This window comes from Mirounga leonina, unplaced genomic scaffold (assembly GCF_011800145.1).
Source record: "Mirounga leonina isolate KUSES-001 unplaced genomic scaffold, KU_Mleo_1.0 Mir_115, whole genome shotgun sequence".
NCBI classification, from domain to species: Eukaryota; Metazoa; Chordata; class Mammalia; order Carnivora; family Phocidae; genus Mirounga; species Mirounga leonina.
Genome location: NW_023270268.1, coordinates 8501243 through 8529208, shown reverse-complemented (window position 1 = coordinate 8529208; position 27966 = coordinate 8501243). Strand labels below are relative to the sequence as shown.

At 47.4% G+C, this 27966-nt stretch overlaps 1 protein-coding gene and 1 long non-coding RNA gene across 5 annotated transcripts in view; one reads left to right on the top strand and one right to left on the bottom strand.

Moving 5' to 3' along the window:
- LOC118002191 overlaps positions 1 to 27966 on the top strand; it is an 86477-nt gene that overhangs the window by 31218 nt on the left and 27293 nt on the right. The gene's annotated exons all lie outside the window — the stretch shown is intronic.
- The window catches only part of MYRIP (myosin VIIA and Rab interacting protein), a 400010-nt gene continuing 372048 nt past the window's right edge, over positions 5 to 27966 (bottom strand). For 2 of the 4 annotated variants that reach the window (XM_034992452.1, XM_034992462.1), the window contains exons 12-16: positions 16426 to 16620; positions 9411 to 9572; positions 5184 to 5288; positions 5011 to 5071; positions 3044 to 3496 (exon numbers count right to left, since the gene is read on the bottom strand). In XM_034992452.1, coding sequence (XP_034848343.1) covers positions 3186 to 3496; positions 5011 to 5071; positions 5184 to 5288; positions 9411 to 9572; positions 16426 to 16620 — 834 coding nt within the window. In that variant the 3' untranslated portion in view covers positions 3044 to 3185. Of the gene's footprint in view, positions 1984 to 3043; positions 3497 to 5010; positions 5072 to 5183; positions 5289 to 9410; positions 9573 to 16425; positions 16621 to 27966 lie in introns of those variants that run through there. The other 2 variants (XM_034992478.1, XM_034992470.1) reach the window with 2 other exon arrangements.

Sequence of the window (27966 nt, the reverse complement as noted above, 5' to 3'; positions counted from 1 at the left end):
ATGCTTATGGTTTTTAATAGTAAATTAAATCTTTGCACTCATTTGGCACAAGGAAACCTTTATAAAATTTCAAATGCCATAGAGCAGGGTTCTTCTTTTTTTGTTGTTTTTTGTTTTTGTTTTTTGCAAGGCTTACACAGTACACATTTTTGTCAAAGAAAACTGAGTATTTTAACACTGTAACACAACAGTAGTTGCTTTTCATGCCTCTTAAAGAAAACATTCTATTTGGAACTCAGATCTTTTTTTGTTGTGTTTTTAAAATTTGTATTTGTCTGCTTTGAGTCACACCAACAGAACAAAAAGCCAAAGACTTACTTTATTTCAAAGGAGTCATTTCTGTGGGATAACACATACACAGCATCAGCACGGAGTATCACTGGAAGATAGGTAGACCCCCATCAGGAAGGGATCATAACGCACATCTCAGCAGCAAATCAGGTCTGGGAATGTGTGTAGCAGCAAAAGAATGTAGAAGTTGAAACAAACACGGAGTGAGGCTTTTGTGGGGCATTCCAATTAGACTTAGTTTCAAGGTGTGACTTTAGCAAACTAATCTCTCTGGTCCCCTCCGTTTCCAAATCTGAAAAATGGGGATACCTACCAAAGAGGGTTGCTCTAACGATTAAAAGTAGAAGGAATTGCCTCCCTGAAAGCAATCACTTAATAAATTTCGGTCAAACTTGCCTCCCATCATTTGCTTCCTTAGATTCAGAATGTCTCAGGGACAGATTTAAGAAAGGTTGTAAATGCTCAATTCATTGTGCGAAATTCCATTCCATTTGCCTTTATACGTACACTCTACATAGTCATGCATTTGAGACCACCAACATGGAGCTCGTGTCAGCTCTTGTGTCCATTAAATTCAGTTTATCCTTGCCTTTTTCATGCCTGTAAGTTTTCCCAAGGCGATTCTTTAACCAGGTTTACCTTTAAGGTCATTCTACTTCTTTTGCTGAATATTTATCGGGGAATAAATTTTCTCACGTGGTTATTGTCTGCAAGAATCCATTTACCTAAACCCCATTAGACGGGGACGCGCGGTCATTGGCTAACCCGCATCATGTGGATTCCGGGCAGTGCCCTAAAGTTAAGTCAGTGTTGAGGCTTTCTCAAGCTCCCCTCCCCTTCAGAGTGGGGAAACTATCAGTAAGTCCAGGGAAGAGCCCTGAACTCTCAATGAGACCTTGTTTCAGATGGACCTGGACATGGCGTGGGTGAGGCCGAGCTTTCCATTTCGTGGCTTGTGATGGCAAAGCGATGGGAATGACTGGTTGACTGGTTATGCCCGGGGGATGAGGGGGGAGGGGGGAGGGGGTTGGGACTTCCCGGGAAGGAGGTGGCCAAAGGGAGACCTGCATCCTCGCCCGGGTGCACGCTCTCCAAATGGGACAGGCCCGATGGTTCACTACGCGGGGCATTTGCACTTTTTTTCCTTAGCGCTTGGGGGACAAAGATGCTTGTGAGAGATCAGTAAGAACTGATGGTGAATTAAATGATAATACCCATCTCACTTCCTTCCGCCCCCCCCCCAATAGTTTTCCTTTGGACAAATAACTGTTGACACGTACTTCTAGTTCAATCAGAAGGACCAAAAAAAAAAAAAAGAAAAAAGAGAGAGAGATCTTAAAGACAACAGAGAGTGGCAAAGCGGACAGGGAAAAGATGCATCGTGCGCCCACGGCGCTCTGCTGTTGGAAGCCCGCGGCGCGGCCGGCTGGCTCGGATCCCCCTGCGAGCCTAAGGCAGAGCGCGGCAGGACCGCAGTGCGCAAGTCCGGGACTGCTTTCTGGGTGAGGTATCGGGACAGCCCTGGGCAGCGGCGCACCGTGGCCTCCCCCAGGCCCTCTCCTCGGGTGGGAATCCGGACGGTATTCGATGGCTGTTGGGTCAAGGCACTGTCGTGTACGGCCGGAGGCAGTGGGTCACTGGCAGTGGAGTCCCGGGGCGCTAATACGTCACCGCCGACTCCGGAGCGGGCTCCTGCGGGGAGACAGTGAGTGCGCCGTCACTGCTCCAGACTCGATCCCCCCCCCCCCCCCCCCGCCAAAAAAGAGCGAACAGTTCAGGGGCATTTACTACCCTCACAATGTCACGTGGCCACCACCTCTATCCAGTTTCAGAGCCTACCAAAACCTCTTACCCGCCAAGCGGTGTCTCCCTCCCCCACAGCCCTTGGCGACCACTAATCTCTGCTCTCTCTCTCTGAGAGGCAATGTTTATAACGATCTTATTTATAACAGATTCCTTCCCTGGCCCTAATGGTCTGCCCTTTGAAGTGCGATAAATGCAGCGTTTTAGCTCTCTAAAGTGACAGCCCGGAGCAAGTAATTGGACTTGAAAAGGTCAGGGGTCATGGCTGAGCAGTGAAGAAAAAGCAGTGGGCAGCGCTGTTGCCATTCGGTAACCCCAAAGGGCATGGCGACCATTATGCCATTACTTGGGGCTCCTGCACTCAGGGGACAGGGACCATGAGGGGGAGGAAAGGGAAGGGAGGGATGGGTGATGCGTAAAAGGCAACAGAGTAAACTTGCCCTTGCTTCAATCTTGTCACCCACCCCCCGTCTGCCCTCAGCATAATGGTACCACAGAGGCAGTGTAGCTGGATTAGCCCTTCCCATAGAAAAAGCGCCTAGCATAGGTAGGTGTTCGGTCAAACGATCCGTTAGCCCTCTTTACAGGCTCTCCAGAGTTTGTGCAAATTATCTCCTGTCCCTTCCTCTGCATTTAGGGGCAGCTGTTGACTTTTTTTTCAGGAACACAACAAGTAATTAATGGCTAACAAGAAATTTAAGGAAGAGTGAATATGGATCAAAAACAGGATAAAAACTCTGACACCTCAACCAGACCTTACACTCCTATGTATGCATTTTTAGTTCTCTCTCTCTCTCTTTTTTTTTTTTTTAAGATTTTATTTATTTATTTGAGAGAGAGAGAACACATGAGAGGGGATAGGGTCAGAGGACGAAGCAGACTCCCTGCCGAGCAGGGAGCCCAATGCGGGACTTGATCCAGGCACTCCAGGATCATGACCTGAGCCGAAGGCAGTCGCTTAACCAACTGAGCCACCCAGGTGCCCCTGCATTTTTAGTTCTCTCATATCAAACCCTACAAGGAACTGGATATATAGTTGTGAGGATGTATCCACGTATCAAAGAGGTTAGCAATACCAGGCAGGGTGCTCATCACTTCTCATTGCACACCGCCCCCCCCCCCCGTTCCCCGTACTCTCCCCACGTCCCCAACCAACAGACCGTGAGATCATGCAGGAAGGATGCTTCCTGGGGCTCTGATGGGGGAGCTGCGGACAGAAGGGCTACAGAATGGAGGCCCCATCTACAGTGCAAGTGATGGGCATTGAGACACAGCTGACTTACCATCAAATCCTTGGTGGTGCTTTTCCTTTCATTAGTCCTGTTTGTCAAGGAGCCTTGGAGAACGAAGTTGCAGTTAAATGTTTTCATGGTGGTCACTGAAGATGCCTCCATGTTTTCAGCTAAAAGGAAACAAATGGAAATAAGTGATACCCAGAAGCTGGGCTGAGTGTTGAAGAAGAAAGACCAGGTGTCCCCATGACCCAGATTTTGGTTCTAGATTTGGCATCTCATTCCAGTCCACAGGTCTGACTGCAGAAGCTTTTAATTTTGTGTTTACTTTTATGATATGCACCAAACAAATTCAAGAATCATTCATGGCTTTCCAGGAAAGGGTAGCTTGGAGATAATCCACCATAGTTCATAAATTCTTCTTCTTTTTTTTTTTTTTTTTAAGTAGGCTCCACGCCCAGCATGGAGCCCAATACAGGGCTTGAATTCATGACCCTGAGATCAAGACTTGAGTTGAGATCAAGAGTCGGGTGCCTAACTGACTGAGCCACCCAGGTGCCCCATCTATAGTTCATAAATTCTTATTTGCGATTCTGGAATATAAAAGGCTCTAAAAGTTGAAAATCCTTAAAACTTTAGGGCCCAAACTGTCCAATGGCAAAACCTGACTTACACTGACATATGGCCATCTAAAATCCTTGTCCATCCCACTGAGAGTAAACATTCTCTTGTTAATGTGTTTATCAGATGCTGCCCCAGACACCACGGGGAGGGGGCTGTTAGGAATTATACTATACAGGTACCATATGACCTTTCTAATGTCCAAGACATTCTTGAAACATATACTTATCCAAGGGTTTCAAATAAGGGACCCCGGATCTGTAATACATTGTAATTGTATGGGGTTTTATGGATTCAATAAATGCTGAACAAAGAATGATGGAGTCAAGACTCAAACATATCTTCTGACTGTCTACTCTTCTGATCTGTAGACCTAAAGTCCTAGTTTGGTACGATCATATGTGGCTCCTGAATCCAGGGAAATTGTTGAAAACGCCCAGTGGAGGAGGAGGACAACACCAGCATCGCTGGAATCCCTTGTGGGTTGCTCGTTGTGTTAGATGCCTCTGGTGCCCTGCCCACATTTCCCTGACATCACCACACATTCTGGCATCCAGCACCTTCCAACAGCATGCTTCTGTAAGCACCGTCACTCTCTCTCGGCTCATGCATGGGGTGGGGCAGAAGTACCAGGGAATTAATGCCTCCCCCCAGTACATGTCAGGGGATGACAGCTGAGAGTTGAAATCCTCATCTTCCTATTCTTTGGGCGGGAAACTCTGAGGTGCAGTCGATACTATCTCCCTGAAGTCCTCAGGCGGGATTTAGCCTCATTTGCCCAGAGAAATAAACTACGAATTAAATTGCACTGCATTGACTTAATTTCCTTCCCTGAATCATTTCTCGCTTCTCCTACCAGTGTTTCTTGGAATCACTTCCCAAATCCCATCCTTGTCCTGGGGTCTGCTTCTTAGGGGGATTCAAGATAAAATTCTTCACAAGAGCACTTCTGGGTGAGAACTCCCCATTGGGTCTGATCCTCAAACTCAAATCACTGAGTCACTGAAAGTAAGTAAGTCAGGCTTAATTCTTTGGTAGCTCTGTGGTTTTACTGTAAGCACACCTTTTACTGGTGGGGCAGGCAGTTTCCTCCTCTGCTGCCTTGATGTGTCTATGGTTTGTACCTACAAACAGAACACAGCAGTCAACACACCTTCGCAAAGCCAAAGATATTTTATCTTCTAAATATTGCAGGTCGTGCAATATTCCAACAGAGGAAATGAGGGACAAACGCACCTGGTTCCTTTGCTTCTGATCTCGTTTTCTCGTGAGGCGCACACAGGGTGCTATGTTTAATCCTGCAATGGTCAGGGCTGAAATCCGGCTCTCGATATCAGAGATCTTAACGCAACAGAAAGAATCAGTAGGGGAAAAGCACAGGTGGGGGGAATCTTTGTTAAAAGTGACAGGAATCTATAATGAACAAATTTGCTTTGATGTATGCTCGTTCATTCATTCATTCAACTTCTTTTTTTTTTTTTAAAGATTTTATTTTTTTAAGTAATTTCTACACTCAATGTGGGGCTCAAACTCACAACCCCGAGATCAAGAGTCGCATGCTCCACTGACTGAGCCAGCCAGGTGCCCCTCATTCGTTCAACTTCTACCAAGCCCTTCTCTATCTAGTGCTGTAGTAAGAAAATAAAACACAGGCCTTCCTTTGTAAATTTACATGTCTAGTTTGATAGCTCTAGAGTATATCAACACCCTTGTCAGGGATATATCTCTAGAGATAAGTGGAAGCCCGTGGCATGATGGGAACCCCAGCCCAGCATGGTGGGGAGAGGGGAGGGAGGTGATCAGGAAGGCTTCCAGAGTGGGCCACACTTGATGCGAGCCTTGAAAGGCAAGTATGATTTATAGGTCCTTCTTTGTTCTTCTGTGACTCCGTGAACAAAAACCACAGCACCAGCTCTTAGGAGGGAGGCCGAGCAGTCCCTGGTTCAAGTCCATTTCTTTCATTAAAAGGACGAGTGCCTTGAGAAACTCTCTTTTCTCTCTGGGCATCAGTTTCCTCGACTATAACATCAGAAGATCAGAGAGAGTTCAGATTACTTTTCAAGAGTCTTAAGGCAGATTCAGAGAGCAAGAGCCCAGTCAGTGCCCAGAAAGAACCCTAACCCATCCATGTCCCCAGGGATGAAGAAGACATAGTCCCTGCTCTTAGAAATTAATTAATATGTGCTATCACCATGCTAAGCATTTTAAATACGTGAACTCATTCATAAACCTATCACCTAGGTACCATTCTCTTGGTTCTACAGATGAGGAATCTGTGGCTCAGAGGGATAAGTAACATAGCCAACATTTCACAGCTGGTCTGGGGCAGAGCTCCGAATTCCTGCCAGTCCTCGTGCTCTTGCCACACTGCCACATTCTAAGAGGATCTGCAAAGGCCTGGCATGGGGGACACGGGGAGAGGCAGGAACAGGCTAGCAGAGTGGAGGGAGGAGGTGGGGATCACAGCTGTCCTGTGATCTCTGGACACAGCCTGAGTGCTGCCAGGGCATCAGACAGGGAACCTGAAAGTCGGCCAGCAGCCAGTGTGTGTGGCCCCTGAGGTCTCTGCCACTTCCCCTACCCCTCTGTTCTCTTGAGCTGCTCAGGACAAATTCAAATTCTGCTGTCATTTACTGAGGACCTCTTCGGACAAAGCCTATTGGGACAGATGTTACAGAAGTGCAGAGAGAAGGACTGAAGGGTCGGCGAATATGGGAGCTGCTTCCCCTCGCCCCAAGCGCAGGCAGTCTTGGTCAGAAGAGGAAGAGGAGGAGGGCAGAGGCCAAGGCTGTGGCAACTGGTGAAATACTCCAAGCTGTCCAGCAGCCGGCTCCCAGGGGAGACACCGTGCAGCCCCTGCCCCTCCCTGGCCCCCAGATGCCTCCTTGTTCTGACTCCTCACATTTCATATTGAAAGCTACATTCCTTTGGCTTAGAGACCAGTAACCTGAACAGGCCCCTGAGAAAAGCTGCAGGCTAAACTTTTATCAGTCATGTGCAGCTGGTGTGGATTAGATGCCCATGTTCTTTCCTGGAAGCAGTTTCGATGGAGGGCCTTGCTTGGCAGGCCCTGAGAGAGAGGTCACTGGGAGAGCAAGCTGCTCACCTCCTGATTTGCTGACCGGCAGGCTCTGGAATAAGAAGGGGTTAAGTTTTTGAGTTTTAGTTCCTAGGGCAAAGGCCAGAGAAAGAGGAAAGAAGGCTACCAAGGGCTGATTTTGCCTACATTTTGCTCTCTCTCTCTCTTCTATCTACCTAGTTATGTTCCACTTCATTCCTGAGACTGCATACCCAGTGATCCTTACACTTGCTAGAGGGGATGACTAATTCAGCTCTGAGTTTCCTGGGAGCCAAAGCAAAGAGATCAGTGTAGGATTCTATGTCCACAAGACAAAGACCCAGTGCTCAGAAGAAGAGCTTTTCCTGATACTGAGAGTTAAGAGAGACCTTCCCCAGGAAGCTCAGAGAGATGATGTTGCACGAGACAGTGGACAGCACAGCAGCACCCCACCCCCCCACCCCATGGCTCATCCTGCAGTCTCCCAAAGCACCAGGCAATCCTGTGCCAAGGGTAAACTCCAAGGTGAGAGAGTCCCTAGAGTCTGACCTAATCCAAGAACAAGTTTAGCGTATCTACCCTCCTCAGTGGGGACAACTTGGGATGAAACAGACAACAGGGAGCACGAGGCTTCATTCTCTGGTGGCAGGAAGGCAGTAGGGGGAGTCTCCATGGTACTGAGGATTCCCACATTGTGAAGATCCATAAAACTGAAGGCAATGTTGACAACCTCCCTTGCAAATTAAGGACTACAATTTGCAAGTGGATATGTGTCTGATGGCAGGACAAGCACATTTCTCAGAAAACCACGCAGCACAGACTGGTGAAGATTGTGGCTGTGAGGTCAGAAAGACAGGTTCAAGTCCTGGCTTCATCACTCTTTAGAAATCTGACCTTGGCAAGTGGTTTAACCTCCCTGAGCCTCAGGCTCCCTAGAAATAAAAGGGGGAAGATAACAGTAGCTATGTTACGGAGTTGCTGAAAGGATTAATTACAATAATGAGGTCAGGTGTCGAGTACAACTCATGGCACCAAGTAAGGCTCACTGAACACTAGGCATTATTGATCACATTACTGTCATATTTAAAAATGTATAAAGACTAGGCACATTCAAACCCATAGAACATGGGCATTTTGGACTCCAGGATTTTCTGCCATAAAACATGGCTCCAATAATTTAAGACTAGAAATATCTAGAGCAGGAATAACTATCCAGTAAAACCCTGCCAAACACCCATAAATGATATTACTTCCTGCTAAACCACTCAAGAAGTATTTGCTGCAAAGTATACCCCCAGAAAACAAATGGGATTTGATTCTACTGTATATAATTTTGATCATATATTGATTAAATGTTGGGTGGAAACCAACATTCCATTTCTGGAAAATAATTTGTATTTGAGGAGAGATGGTCTTCAGCCATTCTTGCTGACAGTGAATAGTCGACAGGGCTATGTGCAATGAGACCATTCCTAGCATGTTGCATTAACTCATCCACAGGGTGGAGAATGGGCGCCCTCCCATTCTCTAGAGTGCTTGATGCTGCCGGTAGTGGTAGGGATTTTTGACTCTCTAAAACAAAAATATTTATTTAAAAAATAATTACCACTCGAGAGCATCATCTTCTCTATCCATAGGTGGTTTCCATTGGCCCCAGGTCCCCTAGGATGCAGTTTTAAGATGCAAGGTCTATAGAAATATCACTGAACCAGAGGTCTATACTGAGCGTATACCATAGAGACCAGCATGACTCATGGACCCCAGGCTGAGAATCAGCGACTTAGTCCACAGTCCATTCCAATCCAGAGTCAGAGGCCATGGGAATACCCATGTAAGCTTCAAACTAGTGTCTTCACAAAGTTACAAATAACATCATTTCGGTTCTGAACCGGCCACATCTAAATCATGCAACATATTGGTCTGAGAAATCCACACTAAATTTTAATTTCATTCATTTATTCACCCCATTTTTATTGAGTGCCAAACCCATGTCCGGTATTACAGTAGGCACTGGAGTTACTGTGCTAAGCTAGGCAGCTGTAGTCTTGTCCTCATGGGGCTTTTAGTGTATAGAGGGGGAAACTGGCATCAAGTAAGTCATCAACCATGTGATCAAGGTTAGGGAAGGATGGTCTTGGGATGGAATGGGGACCTGTTTGGCCAGGAGACCCACCTGTGGGTCAGGGATTTTGTCCAAGAGGAAGGTGCCATAGGTTTAATGAGAAATCTGATATATTATCAAGGCTGTCATTTTTAAAAAGGAGGGTTGTTGGAACCCACCCAAAAGGACCGTGCAAGCATGCTAGAGAACTGATAGAAAGGCTCTGCAATCATTCTTGTGGAAGATGGGGTGCCCTCTCCCCTTTCACGATGGTGCTCCATCTGGGCAGAGAGGGAGTTCTTACCTGGAGCTCAGCATGGTGAACCTGGGCTGCTGCCGTGGCCACCTGGTCCTCCAGGTCTGCCAGTTCGGTCTCATCGGTGCCACTGTGGATGCAGCGGGCGGCACCCTCCAGTTCATTCAGCTGGCCTTCCAGTCCATACACGGTGCCTGCCGCCAGGTACACCTGCAGAGGAGGTGCAGCTTCTGAGCTCAGGTTTTGGAACCGGGACCGGGGGTGGGGGTTCCTTTCAGGGCACCCTGGTAATTCAGGGCAGTGACAGAGAACCAGGCTCAGCACTGGGGGAAAAGTCAGGGAATGCCCCCATTTATAAACATTCTTCACACTGAAATGGTAGCATGAGGTCTTACCACCCCCTCACTGTCAACCACACTTACCCCCCCAAACTTTCCTGCAAGAAAAAGCAACTTCTTTTTTTTTTTTAAAGATTTTATTTATTTATTTATTTGACAGAGAGAGAGCGATAGAGGGAACACAAGCAGGGGGGTGGCAGAGGGAGAAGCAGGCTTCCTGCTGAGCGGGGAGCCCGATGCGGGACTGAATCCCAGGACCCTGGGATCATGACCTGAGCCGAAGGCAGACGCTTAACGACTGAGCCACCCAGGCGCCCTGAAAAAGCAACTTCTAAGTCTTGAAAATATGATAAAATCGTCCAAAGGACGTGGCGTCAGCTACATAAATTGCAAATTTGTCCAGTGACTGTAACAACCAAAGTGCCAAGACAGAAGACACAAAGAAAAACTCATGATGTGATTTTTCCAAGAAAAATCTTGGTTGGCATTTGGCAACTGGAAAAAATCCAGAAAGCATAAAAGAGATAAAATTAATTTAAAACAATGACACATTTTGAGTGAATTATCTCTGATTGATGACCTTCGGCTTGCCTGAAGCAGGTTAAGAGCGTTAAGATGAACTTGCAATGTGTAGTAGGAAAACAGTTTATTTCTTAGAAAATTGTGCAATGTTGAAAGAAACAAGACAGTTTTTTAAGAGCCTTTGAAAGTTAAAGAGAGAATCAGATAAAGGGAATAATCTGAGGAAAAATTAAAGGCAGAAAAATTTGACTCATGAGTTTATAAGGCGATTGCCGTAAAAGGGGGCAAACAGTAGGTACAATCGTTGCAGTAATTCAGACTGAGGGATGCCGGCCACGGTGAGCAAAACAAATGTCCTTCAGCCTAAATAGGAATGTGATGCAACAACCAACTACATGGAAGGAGATTGATCCAAAGAAGCTAATTACTTAACGAGAGGTTTTTGAAATTGAATCAACGTATGTAAAGCTCTAAACATGTAATCACAGCAATTTAGAGCCGATCTGAATGAAAACACACGGTCACACACGCTCTTTTAACTTGAGTTAAAAATAAAACTGTTAGGATAAGCCAAGAGCTTGTGCACAGAAGTCATGCCAAGTGTTTTGTACTGAGCGATGCCGAGTGTTTTTGAGGAGGGGAAGAATGCTGAGGTGCTCCTACCCTGTCCGTTCCTTGGCCTGATTCACGCATCTGCATTAAAACTGGCAATTTTACAAAACATCTCAAAGTGGAGCAAAGGCAGGGGCAGGTTTGATGAATGTGCATTTGTGCCTCGCCAGGCACGATGAACTGGGCTGGGGAGCTTCCCGCGGTGACTGACACAGGGGACGCCACGTTAAGTGCTCCATCAGTCAGAGCGGGGTCCTCGAAGCAAATGTCCGCTGACAACTGCCATAGTTCAGTCGGCCCTTAGTTTTGTCCTTCTTTGCCATATGCAAGGATCAGAGAACTTCTGTTTCTAAAAGATCCTCACAGTTAATGTAAGACATTTATTCTTTGTCTTGAAAACAAGATACGCTTCTTAGTTGTTTATCACACGAAGGAAATGATGGATCTTTCAAAGCCAGTTGAGGGGAGAAAACATTAAAAATTTGTGTCTTAAAAGTTTTGACGTTGAAAACGTCTCTTCAGAGGAGAAGAAAATTGAGGAAAGAGAGAGGGAGGGAGAGACAAGGAGAGACGATAAAAAATGTATTTTGATAAGATAATTTAAAATACAGACTTACAGGGTTGCACAATGAAACAAATTTTGGAATGATTATGTAACCGAAACAAATAATCTCAGTGAGTGTGGCAATGGGGTTAAACAAAACTTGTCATAACTTTGGTCTCAGGAACCTTGATTTTCCCAGAACACACAAAACTCAACATCATTACATCATACAGCTGTGTCATCTTAACAGTCTCTTGTTTTGTCTTCAACGTAGTCATCTGCTAATGTTCTTTGCTTTCTCTGCCAAATCTAAGCAATATGAACTAGTTCCAAGCCCTCAGCAAGGCCAGAATGTTCCTCTTTGACTCCGTGTTCGCTGAAAGCCTGCTTTCCTGGCACCAGGCGGGAAGGGAAGTTTCCCTTGCTCGTGGCAATCCCTGAGGGGGGCGTTACTATAGCCATCATCTTAAAGAGGAGAACGTTAGGTCCTGGAGGGTGAGTGACTTCCCCAGCCCTCGAAGCTGGGAAGTGACGGAGTTGGGATTTGAGCTCTTGGGGCTGATGTCAGATCCCATGACTTTATCCATCCTGCCCTGTGATGCCCTGATACTTAATCTTGCTTGCACCATTATGACCTTTTACATTTGAAACTCTGACCTGATGGTACTCGAGTTATTGTGGTTATAGATCAACCTGACGTTGGTTCTGTTGCTGGGGGTGAAATAACACAAGTTAACACGCTATAATAATGGAATGTTATTCTAGTCTTAAAACACAATCCATTTGAAAACCATTAACCTGGAATTGCTGGCTGAGTAAAGGCCCCTTTTGGCGAGAACCATGGCTACCATGTCTGTGTAAGTTAGGTCTTCTCCAAGCTCCAGCCACTGATGCCCATGACCCCATGGACTGGCTCCTGGTTCAACTCACCTTCCTCAAAGTGGTTCAAGGGACTAGAACAGGTGTTTCATTAAGGAAGGACTTTGTGGTCAAAGCCTTTAGGGTAAAGAGAATTAAACAGATTTCTTCGCTGCAGGACTTCTCAGAGTCTTTAATGTGCTAACACGTCTCTCAGTTTTCCTAGAAAGACCATACAGATTGCTGAAACTGATTTGATTTTATAGCATCCCTGTCGGACTTGCCTCCTATGAAACACATTTTGGAGGACCACAGCTGGACAGTAATATAGCATTTCTTTGCTTGCTCTTAAAGGCAGAGGACCACTGAAGTAGCCCATCTCCACGTCCTCTCCTGTGCCACGGGGGTGCCGAAAGCCTTGAGAAGGAGGACCAACATCCTCTGCCTGCTCCCAGATTCTGTGGCAGAGCTGGGCCCCCTCATGGGGCAGTTCTACTGTGTCTGCTGCCACCATAGACACCATGGGATTTGGTGTTGCCAAAAGTTACAGGGCAATGCTAAAAGGGAAGTTGGGGCTGTCCCTGCACTACCTCTGTGCTGGGAACTACGGGGTGCCCCAGGCTGTCGGTCATTTAGCAAAGAAGAGAAGGAGGAAGGTCCTCCGATGGGGGTGGTGGGGGTGTGAGGGAGCCGACTCATTCCTCCCACTCATAACCCTGCATAAATCCACAAGGTGGCCTCTGTGGGTCCCTACTCCTCACACCACGGGTCTGAGAATGGTCTGCCAGTGGTTCTCTTGATCCCTAGATCCATCTTCCACCCTCCTCTGCCCCGCCCTGTTCTCTGTGAGGCTGACCTGTCTGAACCTCATCACCCAGGCTCCCTTGCTGACTGGGATGGGTTTGGCCAATGGGAGACAACCAGCAGGGGATCAAAGGCAGGAGGAGAGGGAAGTTAGTCTCCCTGCCCCGCTCTCTCCCTGTGCGGGCTGCACGGTGACTGCTCCCACTAGGGGGCGCTCCTCCAGGCTCCAGCTCTCCATGGATTACACTGTCCAGGGGTGGGGACCACTCTCCCCCACCCCGCCAACCCCGACTGCCACTCTCTGGGTGCTACAGCATCCCTGAACCATACCCACACCTCAGGGAATAGTCCCTTCCTGAAACTCTGTGGTACCCACTGTTCAGAAGGTGAGAATAAGTATCTCCGTTTCTATTTCTGACATTCCCTGCTCCTCGGCACAAAGGAGCAAGGCAGCGGAGAAAAACGAAGGAGAGCCCTTTAGAACACAGACAGACAAAAAAAACCCCGGTTTAATTAAATCAGCTGCACCCAGAGGCCAGTTTAAGAATCAGCCCCGCCCCTGGGCTGCTCAGCTGAATTCCATCCTGGAAACCGCAGAGCGAAACCAGCCCCAGGGCTCTGTGATCTTTCTCTCTAAGGAGATAAAGAGAAGAGTCATCCCTTCTCTGACTCAAAACCCCTAGAATTCAAAGGAACGTAGATGGAGTCTCTTCCGAGGTGCAATTTGAAAAGCTGGAAGGGGGAGGGGAGGAGGGGAAGAAGCAGTTAACTCTTTGGGGATCAGGCGAGGCATCTCCCAGGCCTGACCGGGAACAGGGAATTATAACCGCCCGCCCCCCACCCCACCTCCTTAGAGCGCAGGTCCCTGCTGGGGTTTCTGACATCTCACATCAGCGGGTAAGTGGATGTGTTTCGACCTGAAAATGTTAAGGAACCCAAGGAAAGAAACGTAGTGGATAATAAAAGGATCTTACAAAATGAAAACTGCCCACAAAGCTATTGCATTTTTCAACATGCCCCTTGCAGGAAAAAAAGGCATGTTGTCTTTGCTTTAAGTGTGCCCTGGGAACCCACTTAATGTGAGTATTTCACGTACTGTATGTTGTTTTTTTTTTTAATACAATTACTTGGTAAAACAAAAACACTCCTTTCCTGGTGAACCATACCTTTTTTTTTTTTTTTAAGATTTTATTTATTTATTTGTTAGAGAGCGAGCGAGAGAGAAACAGCGTGAGAGAGGAGAGGGTCAGAGGGAGAAGCAGGCTCCCCGCTGAGCCGGGAGCCCGATGTGGGATTCGATCCCAGGACCCTGGGATCATGACCTGAGCCGAAGGCAGTCGCTTAACCAACTGAGCCACCCAGGCGCCCCCTGGTGAACCATATCTTGACTTTAACTTTTTCCATTCTGTGTGTCCAGGATTAAGGCCATTTTAGGACTATCAGCACTGAAAGAACTATATTGTAGACATCTTTAAAGAACAGAGACCCTCTACATGAGCAATAAAACATTTCTTCCTAAGTAAAGGGCTTCATTCATCTGAATCATATATCAGGTAAACATTCTTCGAGCACCTCTTTGTCAAGCTCTGGGCAAGGGCTGGGGCTACTCATGTGAAAGACCGTGTTCTGCAGGGATTCATACATCTGATCCTTAATCTGGGGGTGACTGGGTTCCTGCCTCCCTGCATCTCCCCCTCCAATATTTGACAACATCTGGGCACATTTTGATTGTCACATTTTTTTAAACATTTTCTTTTCTTTTAAAGAATTTATTTATTTGAGAGAGAGATTGAGAGAACGAGTGGGAGGAGGAGCAGAGGGAGAAGCAGACTCCCCCCAAAGCTGGGAGCCCACCGTGGGACTCGATCCCAGGACTCTGGGATCGTGACCTGAGCCGAAGGCAGACACCAAACCGACTGAGCCACCCAGGCTCCCTGACTGTCACATTTTGATGTCACTGGCATCTCATGGGCAGAGGTCAGGGATGCTGCTGAACATCCTTCACCCCCCACAACAAAGAATTATCGAACCCAAAATGTCAATGGTGCCAATCTAATGGGGACAGATGAGTGGACAGAAAGGGCAGCAAAATGAGGTAAGGGGCAGATGGACCTCTACTTAGGTTTTATGGGAATTCCAGGGAGAGAGTCTTTAACTTTTAAGATAAAGCAACAACTGGCATTTTTTTTAAAACCTTGAGTCGTTTTTGATTTGTTGTTGTTTCAACTTTTTGCAAGAATTGCCTCTACTAACAGTTCCTGATTTCTGAGAACTGTGTTCATGACAGCATCCCACAATCAGGGTTGATTCTGCTGGCTCTGGAAAGATGGAACCCCCTGATTTGATATCACTTCCGTGGGCAGGACTATGCCCCCTGGTGACAGTGACTATGGCCCGAGTGGCTAATGTCCCAATCTCTGTGTCACCCCCTAGTCTGCGGTGTTGGAAAATTCTCATCAGGAATTTATTAAAACACTCAACAATGAGTGTGGATATTGATATGTAAGAATCTGGTACCTCCTTTCTGTCCTCCCAAGTCAGGCTAGAAAAATCCACTACCAGCACACAAGTCTGGAAGCAGGGTAGACCATTTGTGACCTACATTCTGTTGGCAACCACCCCCTTTCCCTGTGGCAGTGTTCCACCTGGATCCCCACGGGATACAGTTCCTGCATCTCCCACCCCTCAAGCTTCAGTGTGCTTTTGTTCCCAGGCTCAGCTGTACAGAGGACTGCTTGGGGATCCTATAGACACTTCGCTTGCTTGTAGAGACGAAGAGTCTGCTGGCTATAGGAAAGGCCAGTTCCTTTGCCTCAGGTCAGGACAACCCTGAGATGCAACTGATACCGCAGAGCTTCCTGCAGGATCAGGTCAAAGATACTCTTTGTCTAAGGTCACACCTTTGTTGGGGCCCCTGAGTGGCTCAGTCAGTTAAGCGTCTGCCTTCACCTCAGGTCATGATCCCAGGCTCCTGGGATTGAGCCCGGTGTTGGGCTCCCCGCTCAGCAGGGAGCTTGCTTCTCCCTCTCCCTCTGCCTCTCCCCCTGCTTGTGCGTTCCTCCGCCCCTCTCTGTGTCAAATGGATAGATAAAATCTTAAAAAAAAAAAAAAGGTCACACCTTCACTTGACTTCTTCCCTTCCCCCTGTCTTTCCCCATTCCCTGACCAGCCTCCCTGGGGGAGCACTTCCCTAAGAAATCACTTGCAGGCAAACCCTCACTTCAGGGTCTGCTTCTGGAGAACCCAGCCCGAGCCCCTCCCTGAGAATATATCGGCTGTGGTGGTGGTGTGTATGGTCCTTGCACTGTTCGTGATGGGTTACACCTTCATCAGTTTCTTCTTTGCACCTGCTTGCCCTAGACAGGGAACATCCCCACTGTCTTACGTTTTCTTCCAGAGAAGTCAGCTGCTCATCCAGTCTCGCTTGGTCTGTCCCGAGAGGAAACGTCCCCTTCTCTCTGTCGGGAGGGACAGGTAAGAACTCCCAGGGCCCTGTGGACTCTGCTATCAGCTCCTCTGTGGCATTGATGACTTTCAGGACTTCTGTGGAGATGTTGCAGAGAGAAACAGCAGAATACTTCTGTTTGGTCCAATAACAGAAGGGGACAGAAGACAAGAACAGCACATTAACACTGACATGGAAATTCTGCATCATCATGGTGCTCATCATGAGACGGATTCCATTATAACACACACGAACATCGATGTGCCAAAGGAACAAGAAGCTAAAAAAGCCTGATTTGACGTGGCCTAGCTTCTGGGACTCACACTGAATTATTTGATTCTGTCCCTTCACTGTCCTTCCCCTCCAGGGAAGGAGACCTCAAGGGGAGGCTACTCCATCTCCTGCCCACTGCTGCTGGTTTTATAGCCACACCTCATTTTCTGGATGATATTCTACTTCCTCAACAGAGCTTCAGTCACAGACTTTGTCAGACTACATCCATGGCTGGTCCAGTAGGGAGCTTCCTGGACTGGGCATTATGAGACCTGGGTTCTAGATCTGGCTCTAACTTCATTTAATGATGGGATCTTGACCCAGTTACTGTGTACTCCTGGAACTCAGCTTCGTCATCTGTACAGTGAGTCTGTTGGAAGATTCCCTGCAGTGTGTCCGTAGCCCCTGTGTGTTTAGCTCCCACACACCTGTTCTCAAGCCCATTCTCCCTTTGCTCTGCTTGACCATAGAGGCTGAAAGGAGAAACACTCTATTTCCCTCCTCCTTCACTGCCAGGGCAGTCATGCGACACAGTTCTGACCAGTGAGCCTCACAGGAAAGCCTGCCCAGAGGTCTTGATGAAAGCTTTTGTTTTCCTAACCAGGTGAATAGATCCAGCTGATGCTCTCCTTCCCACTCCTGTCTGTTCAGTTGTGACGAATACCAAAATGCTGAGTAAGGTGGGTCAGAAAGCCTGAAAGAGCCTGGCCCAGAGAGCCGCAGATCAGCTGAACCACTGTGACTCACCCCTTGCCTCTGAACATCTTGTTACATGAGAAAAATAGTCCCCTACCACTGAAGCCACTGTTCGCCAGACTTTCTGTTATTTGTAGCTGAATATATTCCTCACTGACACAAGCTTTTACATTCAGGGCTGAAAATTACAATCAGTTCAGATCTGGGCCAAGGTCATTGATGGAAAGAGGCATTGCAACCACAAAAAATTATCTGCATCTTTGAGTTCATTGGGATATAGAACATAAGCAATAAGCTGGAGTTCAATGTTTCTGGATGGCAATGGTTTCTATCTAGAACCAAGTTTATTTATCCTATCAAAGGGTTTGTAAACTGGAAGCCAAATATTGCCTATTGCTGACCAGGGTGTATGTGTGTGTATGTGTGTTTGTGTGTGTTTACCATTTACCAGTGTGTGTGTGTGTGTGTGTTTACCATTTACCAGTTTTAATGCCTTTGGAACCTTCTAAGGTATCTTTCTCACTCATATATCCTGGCCAAAATATTAATGATGGCTATGGCTTGATTTTGCAAAGTCTTTTCCTCCAAGTAGATTCTACTTGCTAGAGGATGCTTTTGATACCCTTCCCAATTCACTAGGGAATCGATGTGTTTAAGTGACAAGTCAAAGGCTGAGTCCACAGTCTAGAAGCTGGCTCTGGGCTTCCATGCTGAGGCACATGGTGTTGTATCTGTCAACCCTTTGTAGGGTTAGGGCACGTGTGCTCAGAGGGCTCCCCATCCAGCCTGTCTACTCCACAACAGCTGCTTGACTGACCCAAGAACCACACTCCTTTTGGTTCAAGGGACTTTGCTACAAACCCAGACAATTGGGTCTGGGGTGTCGGCAGAATGGGATGGAAGGACAGTGACACAGACCCAGTGGAATAAGGTCAGTGTCACTGGGAACAGCCAGGGTCAATGCTTCACCTGAGGAGAAACTTTCAGGGGCTGTCCCCTGCTCTCCAGGACTCTGTGGCTTGCTCTGGTGGATTGTGAAGACGGACTGGGATTGTGAAGACAGAGTGGGATCGTGAAGACGAACTGGGATTTTGAAGACGGATTGGGCGCAAAGTCATTTTGGCACAAAACAGCTGCCACTATTATGTCCATTTCAGAAAAAGTGACGTTGTATGAATGAAAGCAGATTTGTCATCATTCCCTCAGGATGTAAGTTTGTGTTTAGAAACTCTGCCCCTTATTTGGCAAAAAGGGTGTTCTTTGTACATTTTTTGAAAAGAAAGACATGTGACTAAGAGACTCAGAAAAAGACCACAGCACAGTAGAAGGGAAAGTGTGAAAAGTTGCACATGTCTCCAGTTAGGACAGGGTCATTAAAGGGTCAGGGTTATTAATGGAAAGGATTTAAGAGGTGCTGAAAAAGGTCCTATGTCCTGACTCCAACTGAACACATCAAAGTGATAAGCTGGGCATCCCTGTTGCTTGGCAGTCATTGTTCATTCTATCCATAAATAGCCTTGTTTGTTCAACCATAGGGGTTGCGAGCTGGAAGCCAAATATTGCCCAGAGGTGTGCTTTTTGACAAGAATGCCTTTCACGAAACACACATTTGCCAATTCTCTGCAATCCCCACACTGTTCCTTCTATGCATTTTATTGGGGGTGGTCTATGGTGTGCAGAATCTGCTCCAGGTGCTGGGATGAAGTGGAAAATTGATGAAGCCCCCGCCCTCATGGCATGCCTTTAGCCCTACACCAGCCACTTGACACGGGACATACTTCCCTGGCCCCTGAAGGCATCTGCATTTGCCACTAAGTCAGAATGTGGCAGTACCTGGCAGCTGGCGGGAGGAGAGCCCCACAGCTTCACCTGGAAGGTCTGTGGTCTGGGAAAAGCTCTGGACCACTTCAGAACTGACTAGCTTCCAGTTGGGGGAAGTGGCAAAAAAAAAAAAAATATATATATATATATATATATATATGAAAACTGGATGAGATCTCTGTCTGGTTGGTGAGCCAGATGGCGGGAGCACTCCCCCCCAAGTCTGGTGGGTGAGCTCTCCATGGGGAAATACCACAATCCAGCAGGCTTTGCAGGGGATCAGAGGCTCCTTGCCCACGACCAAGGACTGGGCTGTTCGCTTGGACATGGGGGTGGGAGTGAACAGTGCACCTACCGGAAGTTGGGATACCTGGGATTTAAGTAGCCGTATGACAGGAGCAGGGTTGCAAACCTCCCTGTTCCTTAGTTTCCTCACTGGTCCAATAAAGGAAATCAGAAGATTTGTTACAGGGCTGACACCGACTTGTTATGTAAATGTCCCCGCTCCATGACCAGTCTAGATTTAAAAGTAGAAAGCACCTTGTACAATTATGTTAAATAAAGTTATATTTAGCACCGGACAGGGTTTTGTTCGGATGAAAAGCTGGTGTGGACGAGGCTGCTGGCAGGAAGCCCTGCGTGTGGGAGAAGTGAAGAGCTAGAGGATCCTTCTGCTTTATTGCTTACAGCCCCACAGAGCCGAGCCGAATGGCACAAACAAAGCACGATTTGAGAGCCCGAAGAGCGCTATAATGGTAGCTGACGGTACTCCGGAGAGTAATTATAAGATGGATTCAATGTGACAGTTTCGTGGGATCAAATAAGGGAGAGGTGAAAGTGTGGCCATGAGCAGACAGCCTAGGGGCAACTATACAGAACAGGAAGGGTGGCCTAAAGTGTCCCACAGATAAGGATGGAAATGGCCATGCAGTAACAAGTTCAACCTTCTAGTGATCAAAGACATACAAATTAAATGACAAATTTTATTAAGCGCCAGACACCGGCACGATTCCCTTTTTCAATGCTTGGTGTGTGCCGACATGACTTGGAGAAGCTAGAGCATGGTTTCGGTGGTTGAGCCACCATGGGATCTGTTTGCTCTGAGACACCCACCCGTCTCGGTCTCCCAACCACTGATGGTTGCTGCTGAGAGCCCGAGTGTCCACTTCTAGGGTTCAGTCTGTGTCCCAGCCCCACGTGGAATGTCAAATCCATAATGCTGACCTCACTACCTCTGGGGCGGGGGGCCCAAACAGCCCACACTCGGAGTATAGAAGGTGACGAGAAGCACTCCGGTTTCCTCGGTCACTCACCAGAGGCATCAAAATAAGCAACTTCAACAAAGACTCATGTTTCCTGCCTGCCTGTAAGCAAAAGCCAGACCAAGGCAGACCTTTCAGAAGGTTATGTACCACTCCGAGGCTGGGGTCCTGCCATGGCGGCCATTTCAGTGGGTCCAAGAAAGCAGAAGAGCAGGGCAGTACCCAAGTCATAGACCCCAGCTGTCTCGCTCTTTTCTCTCTAGGGACTGCAGAGAGCAGCAAGACTTCTTTCCTTTTTTTCTCACTGCTCACAAACTTTAGCCTTAAAGCCTTTCTCCATCCTGTGCCCATACACTCCCTCTTCATATAAAACATGTTCCCAGAACAAATTCCTCTTCCTTACTCTTCCTTATAAACGGTTTGCCAAAGACATGCAGAATGCAAGGTATTGCCTGTGGCAGATTCTGAGTTCTATAGAGTTCTAAAGAAAAGGCCATTTCTATCCTAAACGCTAGATATACTTGCTTATTAGCAATCCTTGCAAACTCTCCTGAGACTTTTTTTTCCAGCGTCATCATTCATTTCAAAGCTTTGTGTTGGACAAAGAAATGCAGACTCATTTCAAGCTGGAATAGACAGGAATGCTCCTTACCAGAATATCCCAAGCTTGCCAACATGTGAACAGCGGGAGCGCGTGAAATGCCTGGCTTCCCAGAGAGGGAACACTCTGGATGCCAGAGGACTGATTCCAGCCCCGGCTGTACCCAGGCACACCCCTGTGTCTGCCTGACTCAGCTGGGCCAAAACAGACCCCACGTCTGGCTGTGTGTGATGGACTGGGGCTGTGACGGAGGCCTGGGCTGTCTATTTATTTGACTTGATACAAGTCTTGATATGATCTCATCGAATATAATGTAGGAAAAAAGCTTTGTGGGTTAAATGATGTGTGCAGGTGTCTGGGGCAGAAGAAGAATTTTTCTAGCTCTACCTTGGGAACTGTTCTGATGCCTATAACAAGAGTAGAAAAGCTAAACAGATAGAGGCCGAAGGGACCTGGGCACTAGGGTTTTTGTGAGATATAGAAGCAGGCAGTATGCTTTGAGGTCCATGGGCCAATCCATGAAACAGGGGTGGGCAGTGGTGAGGGGACTCCCGCTCTGGCAGGGTCTTACAAAGGGCCTCCTTGTCCACTGAGCTCAGCAAGCATGGAGCCTATGGCTCATCATTCTTTTAGGAGCCTATGCAAATGTTTTAATTTCTTTTAAAATCAGAAGATAAAAAAAGAACTCTTAGGTTCAGGAACATGTTTTCATACACAATAATGTATTAATCTAAATCAACATAGTTGTAAAATGTGATTTGTGTGTTTTATGGAGGAAAGGGCCTATGAGGGCAGCAATGCTTGGGTACAGGGAAGTCATAAGTTGGCCTTGATATGGCTGCTCTGGAGTCCTCTGTGAGAAGGCATGCGGGCAGCAGCGGCCTGCTGAGGCCTGTCCTCTGGGACACATTGCTGCCCCCACTAGACATTTGTGAAGGCCCCAAGCAGGCCCCTATGACAGGGCTGTCCATGCATACTTAGGAGAAGCCTTCCTAGCTTCCCCCAACTGCTATAGGGAGATGGGGGTGGGGGGCGGTGGGTGCCGTGGCCCTGTGGCTTCCTACTCAGGATTGATGCTAATGTGACCTCCTCATTGCACACCCAGACCACGAGGCTTGGGAAATTCAGGTTTCACTGTCTGGGACACTTTGGGCAAATGATTTAACCTCTCTGAGCCTCCGCTGTGACAGAGATAACACCAGCTAGCGCAAGGGGCTTTGGAGATTAAATTAGACAGCATGTGTCAAGTGTCCACACAATGGGCCTCTCCTCAACACTCCCCCCACCCCCCCCACACACATACACCTGCCCCGCTGCCTCTAGGTGGACCTGTTACTGGTGACGGCCTGTGACTTAGATGCCTTCCATCACATACCATGCTCTCGAAACAGCTTTGCTTGCCTACTTGGTGTTTTGAAGAATGCTTTTTACTGTTCTTTACTGAAAAAAAGTTAAACTTTACTGCTCTTCATTTCCCAGTTTTTTACTTGCCAACTAAGAATATTTTAAAAAAGAGTGGAGCCTGGGTGGCTCAGTTGGTTAAGCATCTGCCTTAGGCTCAGGTCATGATCCTGGAGTCCCAGGTTCGAGCCCCGCATCGGGCTCCCTGCTCAGTGGGGAGTCTGCTTCTCCCTCTGCCCTTCACCCAGCTTGTGCTCTCTCTCTCACTCTCTCTCTCAAATAAATAAATAAAATCTTTTTTAAAAAATAATATTTTAAAAAGAGAAAAAAAGCCACTATGATCTAGTATTACCTACCACTGCCATAATTTCATAAACAAGGGGTAACTTAACATCAAAAAAGGAGAATATAATATCTGAGTATAGAATGGTCTGTCCTAAGAAATGATAGTAGACAACCTGACATGGACACACAGACACCCCCCCTCCCCCCAGGCCCCTGCCAGGCACACACATATATCCTGGGAAATACACACACCCGTATTTCCCTTTGACTGGGAGCAGAGTGAATCGTGCGTACTGATATGCAATAAAAACAAGGGATGCCATTGCCTAGCTGGGAAACTGAATCAACCAGGCCCTCAAACATCACCTGCTATTTCCCATCATCACTAACTGAATGCAAGCCTTCAGGAAGAGTCTACTCCATGCAGAGGCGAGTCAGCCATTGTCCCTGTCCTCAGAGAGCAGAGGGGAGAGGGACACGAAGACCAACGGCAGGTAGCAGAAGACAGGCCCTACCCTGCACTGTGAGCAATGGGCTGCAGATCCGCAGGGGCCCCACCGCTCTGTGACTTTGGGGTTGGTCTAGAAGCACAAGAAAGAAGTTAAGAAACAGCGAATATGAGGAGGGTCCTTTGGACACCAGTCCGGGAGGCGTGACGACATGGGGACTGCCACCACAGCCTGGGATGTGCAGAGGATGACAAACAGTAGGGAGATGGGGGCAGAGCAGCGCCCCGAATGCCAAGCTCAGGAGCCTGAGTTTTGTGCTCCCGGCAACGAGGCGCCACTGCGGGCTCTCAGAGCATCTCCCCAGCACTTACTGCTTGCCGAGCTCTGGGATGAGCACTTCGTTGGCCTTGCCTCCCTGAGCTCTCCTGACCACCCTCTGATGCATGTACTATGATCACATCTCCCAGATGAGGAGCTGAGCCTTAGAGAGGGGTTTGCCCTGAAGGAGCTGGCTTTGCACCCAGATCCGCCTGGTTTTGAAGCCCAGGTTCCTCACAGGCCTCTTGAGAGGCTCAGGTTTTTAGGAAGGCAGTTCTGACTGGCAGAGTAGGGACAGATTGAGGGCTGGGGAGAACCTGAGGCAGAGAAAAGTGTCGGAAACTCTTACTGCAGCTGGAATTCAAGGTCCCCGGGGCCTGGGGTGGAGCAGCTGTGGGGGAGTACAAGGGTGAGGAGCGGTTTTCTGGAAAGAGAGCTGAGAGCATGTTGTGGCTGCCAAGTGGGGAGGGGGGCAGCAGGACGGGCTGTAAGCCCAGCCGGGTGAGCCTCCAAGTGAGCCCAGTGAACTGGCACAAACTGACACCAGTAAGGAGATTTCAATGCCAGCAGAGAAAGAAGGGTTCAACGGGCTCTTGGAATAAGGGAAAAATATAATATTTCAAGGATCCTTTCTGACCACCCAAGAGACTGTGATTACCAATGGCCAGGATGGAATAAGTTTCAGGTCATCCGTTTAGTCTTTATTTTGAATCTGTCATTTTTTTAAAAAAGGTATTTATTTGAGAGAGAGAGAGAGCGAGCACGAGCAGGGTGAGGAGCAGAGGGAGAAGCAGACTCCCCGCTGAGCAAGGAGCCCGAGGCAGGCCTTGATCCTGGGACTCCGGGATCATGACCTGAGCCCAAGGCAGTCGCTTACCCGACTGAGCCAACCAGGCGCCCCTTGAATCTATCATTTTTGCTGTCAAGTCTCCCAAGTGGGTTGGGGTGGACACAACCTTCATAGCTGGGTTGGTAAAAAGGAGAAAATGGTGAAAGTGTGGGGCCCTCCTGTTCTCCTTTTAGCCTTGTGATGAATGAACGTTCCTCAGGGGGCCAACAGGAGACCGTGGACATCCCAGGTAATGCAGGGAAGAGCTTTACCAGGACTCTTCTGAGGACCCGTTTGAACACAAAGGGGTGGCGCTCATGCAGTGTAGAAAAGCCCTTCAGGAGCTCATGTTGCATCAAACCCATGTGGGGCCCCACCGTCTCCCCTGCTGAATGCTGCTCCCGAGACCCTTCTAGGAGGGAACAGAAGAAGAAAGAAGGCAGCCAACTCAGAGCTAATGTGGGTCCACCTGGTGCCATTTGGACTCCAGGCTTCTCATTATTACATTTAGCCCTCACAACGACCTGACATGGTTGATGTTTTAATTCCATCTCTAGAGATGAATAAACTGTGGCTCAGAGAAGATGCAGAACTGGGATTTGAGCCCAGAGACTTTGGTCTCCGAAGCCCACGTTCCTTCCCACCTGTCACACCACCTCCTCCGCGCATAATTCCCAGGACCCAATGGTCTGTAGGAAGTGACTGTGGAACTGAATCGTACTGAATAATCAGATCAATGAACAATAGGTCAGCGACAGAAGGGCCACATTGACATCCAGCAGAATGAGCGTCTTGATTTGGCCACACCAACCACCAAGCCACACTACAGAGCTTGAGATCTCCCCAGTGACAAACTCTGGTTCTGAGCCTTCCTGAACCTGCCTAGGATCGAGCCAGCAGGGACACTCAGTGAAAAGGAATGTGGTCTGTAAGAAATCTGCTCTAAGTGTGGTCCAGACTTCACAGTCTCCTCGTTCCTTTTCTGTCCCATACTACAGATGCTGTCTTGGCTTTAAGAAATGCTTCCATCAAACTACCAGAGGAAGCAAGGAAATTTATCCAAATGCCGATTTCATGTATTTTTTTTCCCTTTTCAAAGGTAAGAAAAGAAACTCCATATGTCCTCTTAAATAGTTGACAGAAATCTGCTAGAAAAATTCAATGCAAATATGTTTCAGCTCTCATAAAACATAAGGCGCTCTGGAGATGCTTCTACAACCCGTCAAAATACATTCTCCACGAACAGAACAGACCCCTGTCCCTGAAGTGACTTGATGAAAGAGGGTAACACAGAATTGTGGAAGGAAATTGGAGCGCGAACCTAATAAATTCGCATATGTAATAAAATGAAACTACAAACCATAACAGAGATTAGAGAACTGACCTCTAGGAATGTTCGGGTTCCTAAATCATCTAGGTTTTGATGGTCAAGGCCATGTATGAAAGAAATAAGACTTCCTGTCTTAATGGTGATAACAGAAGTGAAGTTTTAGAAATTCTGCACCTTCGTTCCAGAATTAAACTCCCTGGTCTGCATGTTTTCCTGAGGTCATTTTCTTGTTTGAGGTCAGCAACCTGACACCCGGTGAAGGCTCCTTTGGGACTGGTGAGGGTGACGGACGAGGGGGCTGCTGGGGCCGTTCCCTTTGCCCGAACCTGCCCTGGTCGGTGTCCAGCAGGCAGGACTTGCTTTCCCAGCACAGGGGGTGATTGTGGTCATCAGTCTTTTTTGCTTTTGCATACTTACTGGCTGCTCTTCAGCAAAATAGTTCCTGATACTGATTGGAAATATTTGCCCACTGCGGGCGGTAACTGGGGTGTTGCTGGGCCACATGCTCACTTCTGAAGAAGCCCAGGAAGACATGAAACCACCCTCCATGTTCACTGGGAAAGGATGTGATCCTTTCACCTCATGGCAGCCTGGGGGATCTTGGTAAATGAAAGGTCCTCCTTGTCACTTCCTGGCGGACACTTTTCCAGGTGCTCCCTATATCACTCAGAATAAAAGCTGAGGTTCTCTGCACGGCCCCGTCACTTCTCTCACTGCTCTCCCCATCGCCGTATTGCTCCAACCACCCTGGCTCTTTCGTCTGTTCCTTAAACTTGTCCAGGACATTTCCACTGGAAGGCTTTGCTTATGTTGCTTTGCCTGGAAAACGCTTCTTTTAGATCTTTGCCCAACTTCTTCCTTCTTGTCCTTCAGGCCTCAGTCCAAGGGACACTCGGTCAGAATGGTGTCTGAAAAGACCTTCCTAGACTCACCCCCCTCCTAACCCCTTCCATCACTGCCCTCCTTAACCTTCTTCTTAGCCCTTATCACTATTTGACATCATCCCCTGAACCTGTTTACATATTTATCAGCTGTCTCCTCCAATAGAAGGTAAATTCTACGAGGCAGGTAACTCTTCTCTCTTATCCCTGCTGTATTGCAGCTCTTGGAATAGTTCAACAACTATTTGTTGAATAAATGGTAAATGAACAGGGATTCACTCTCTAGAGATTGTGCGGCCACCTCTCCCAAGGGACGCGGGCACATCTTTATTGTCTCCTGTAAGTCCTGTTGGGCCTGCACACCAGGAAAATCCATTCCTTCCTTCACTGAAGGGAAAATTAAGGACCTTCCCCTCTCAATACATCCTCCCCTCCCCCAAATAACTAGTGAATATTTGTCCCAAAACCATTTATTAAGAGGTTTCTTTTTCCAACTGGGGTTAGAGGTAGATGGGAATCATGAGATAAATCATGAATTAAATTTTAATATATTCTAGGCTGTACTTCTGGACTATTTCATTATATCTTGTATCACTCTCTCACAAATTAGTTACTGTGCCTTTAAAACATACTGTAATATCTTAATACAGGGGTCCTCTTCATTCCTATATTAGTCTTTGTAAACCTTTCTAAATTATTCTTGACTTTTTTTTCTATCAGATTTTCTTTCTTTTGAGAAGTTAAAAAACATCTGGTTCAGATTTTGATTTGACTTACATTTGGCTTCTACCCTAATTTTGGAAGAATTCACCTTTACATTATCTTTTCTTCCATTAGACTCCTGGGTTTCCTGGAGACTTGCAGTTTTCTTAAGTTTTTTTTTTTTAAGATTTTTTTTATTTATTTGACAGAGACACAGCAAGAGAGGGAACACAAGCAGGGGGAGTGGGAGAAGGAGAAGCAGGCTTCCCGCAGAGCAGGGAGCCCGATGCAGGGCTCAATCCCAGGACCCTGGGATCATGACCTGAGCCGAAGGCAGATGCTTAACGACTGAGCCACCCAGGTGCCCCAAAGGTCTTTTTTTTTTTTTTTAAGATTTTATTTATTTGTCAGAGAGAGAGAGAGCACAAGCAGGGGGAGCAGCAGGCAGAGGGAGAAGCAGGCTCCCCGCTGAGCAAGGACCCTGATGCGGGACTCGATCCCAGGACCCTGGGATCATGACCTGAGTCTAAGGCAGACACTTAACGACTGAGCAACCCAAGCGTCCCTAGTTTTCTTAAGATTTAATGTCATATTTTTTTATTCCTAGTATGGAGAGAATTCATTTCCATTTTA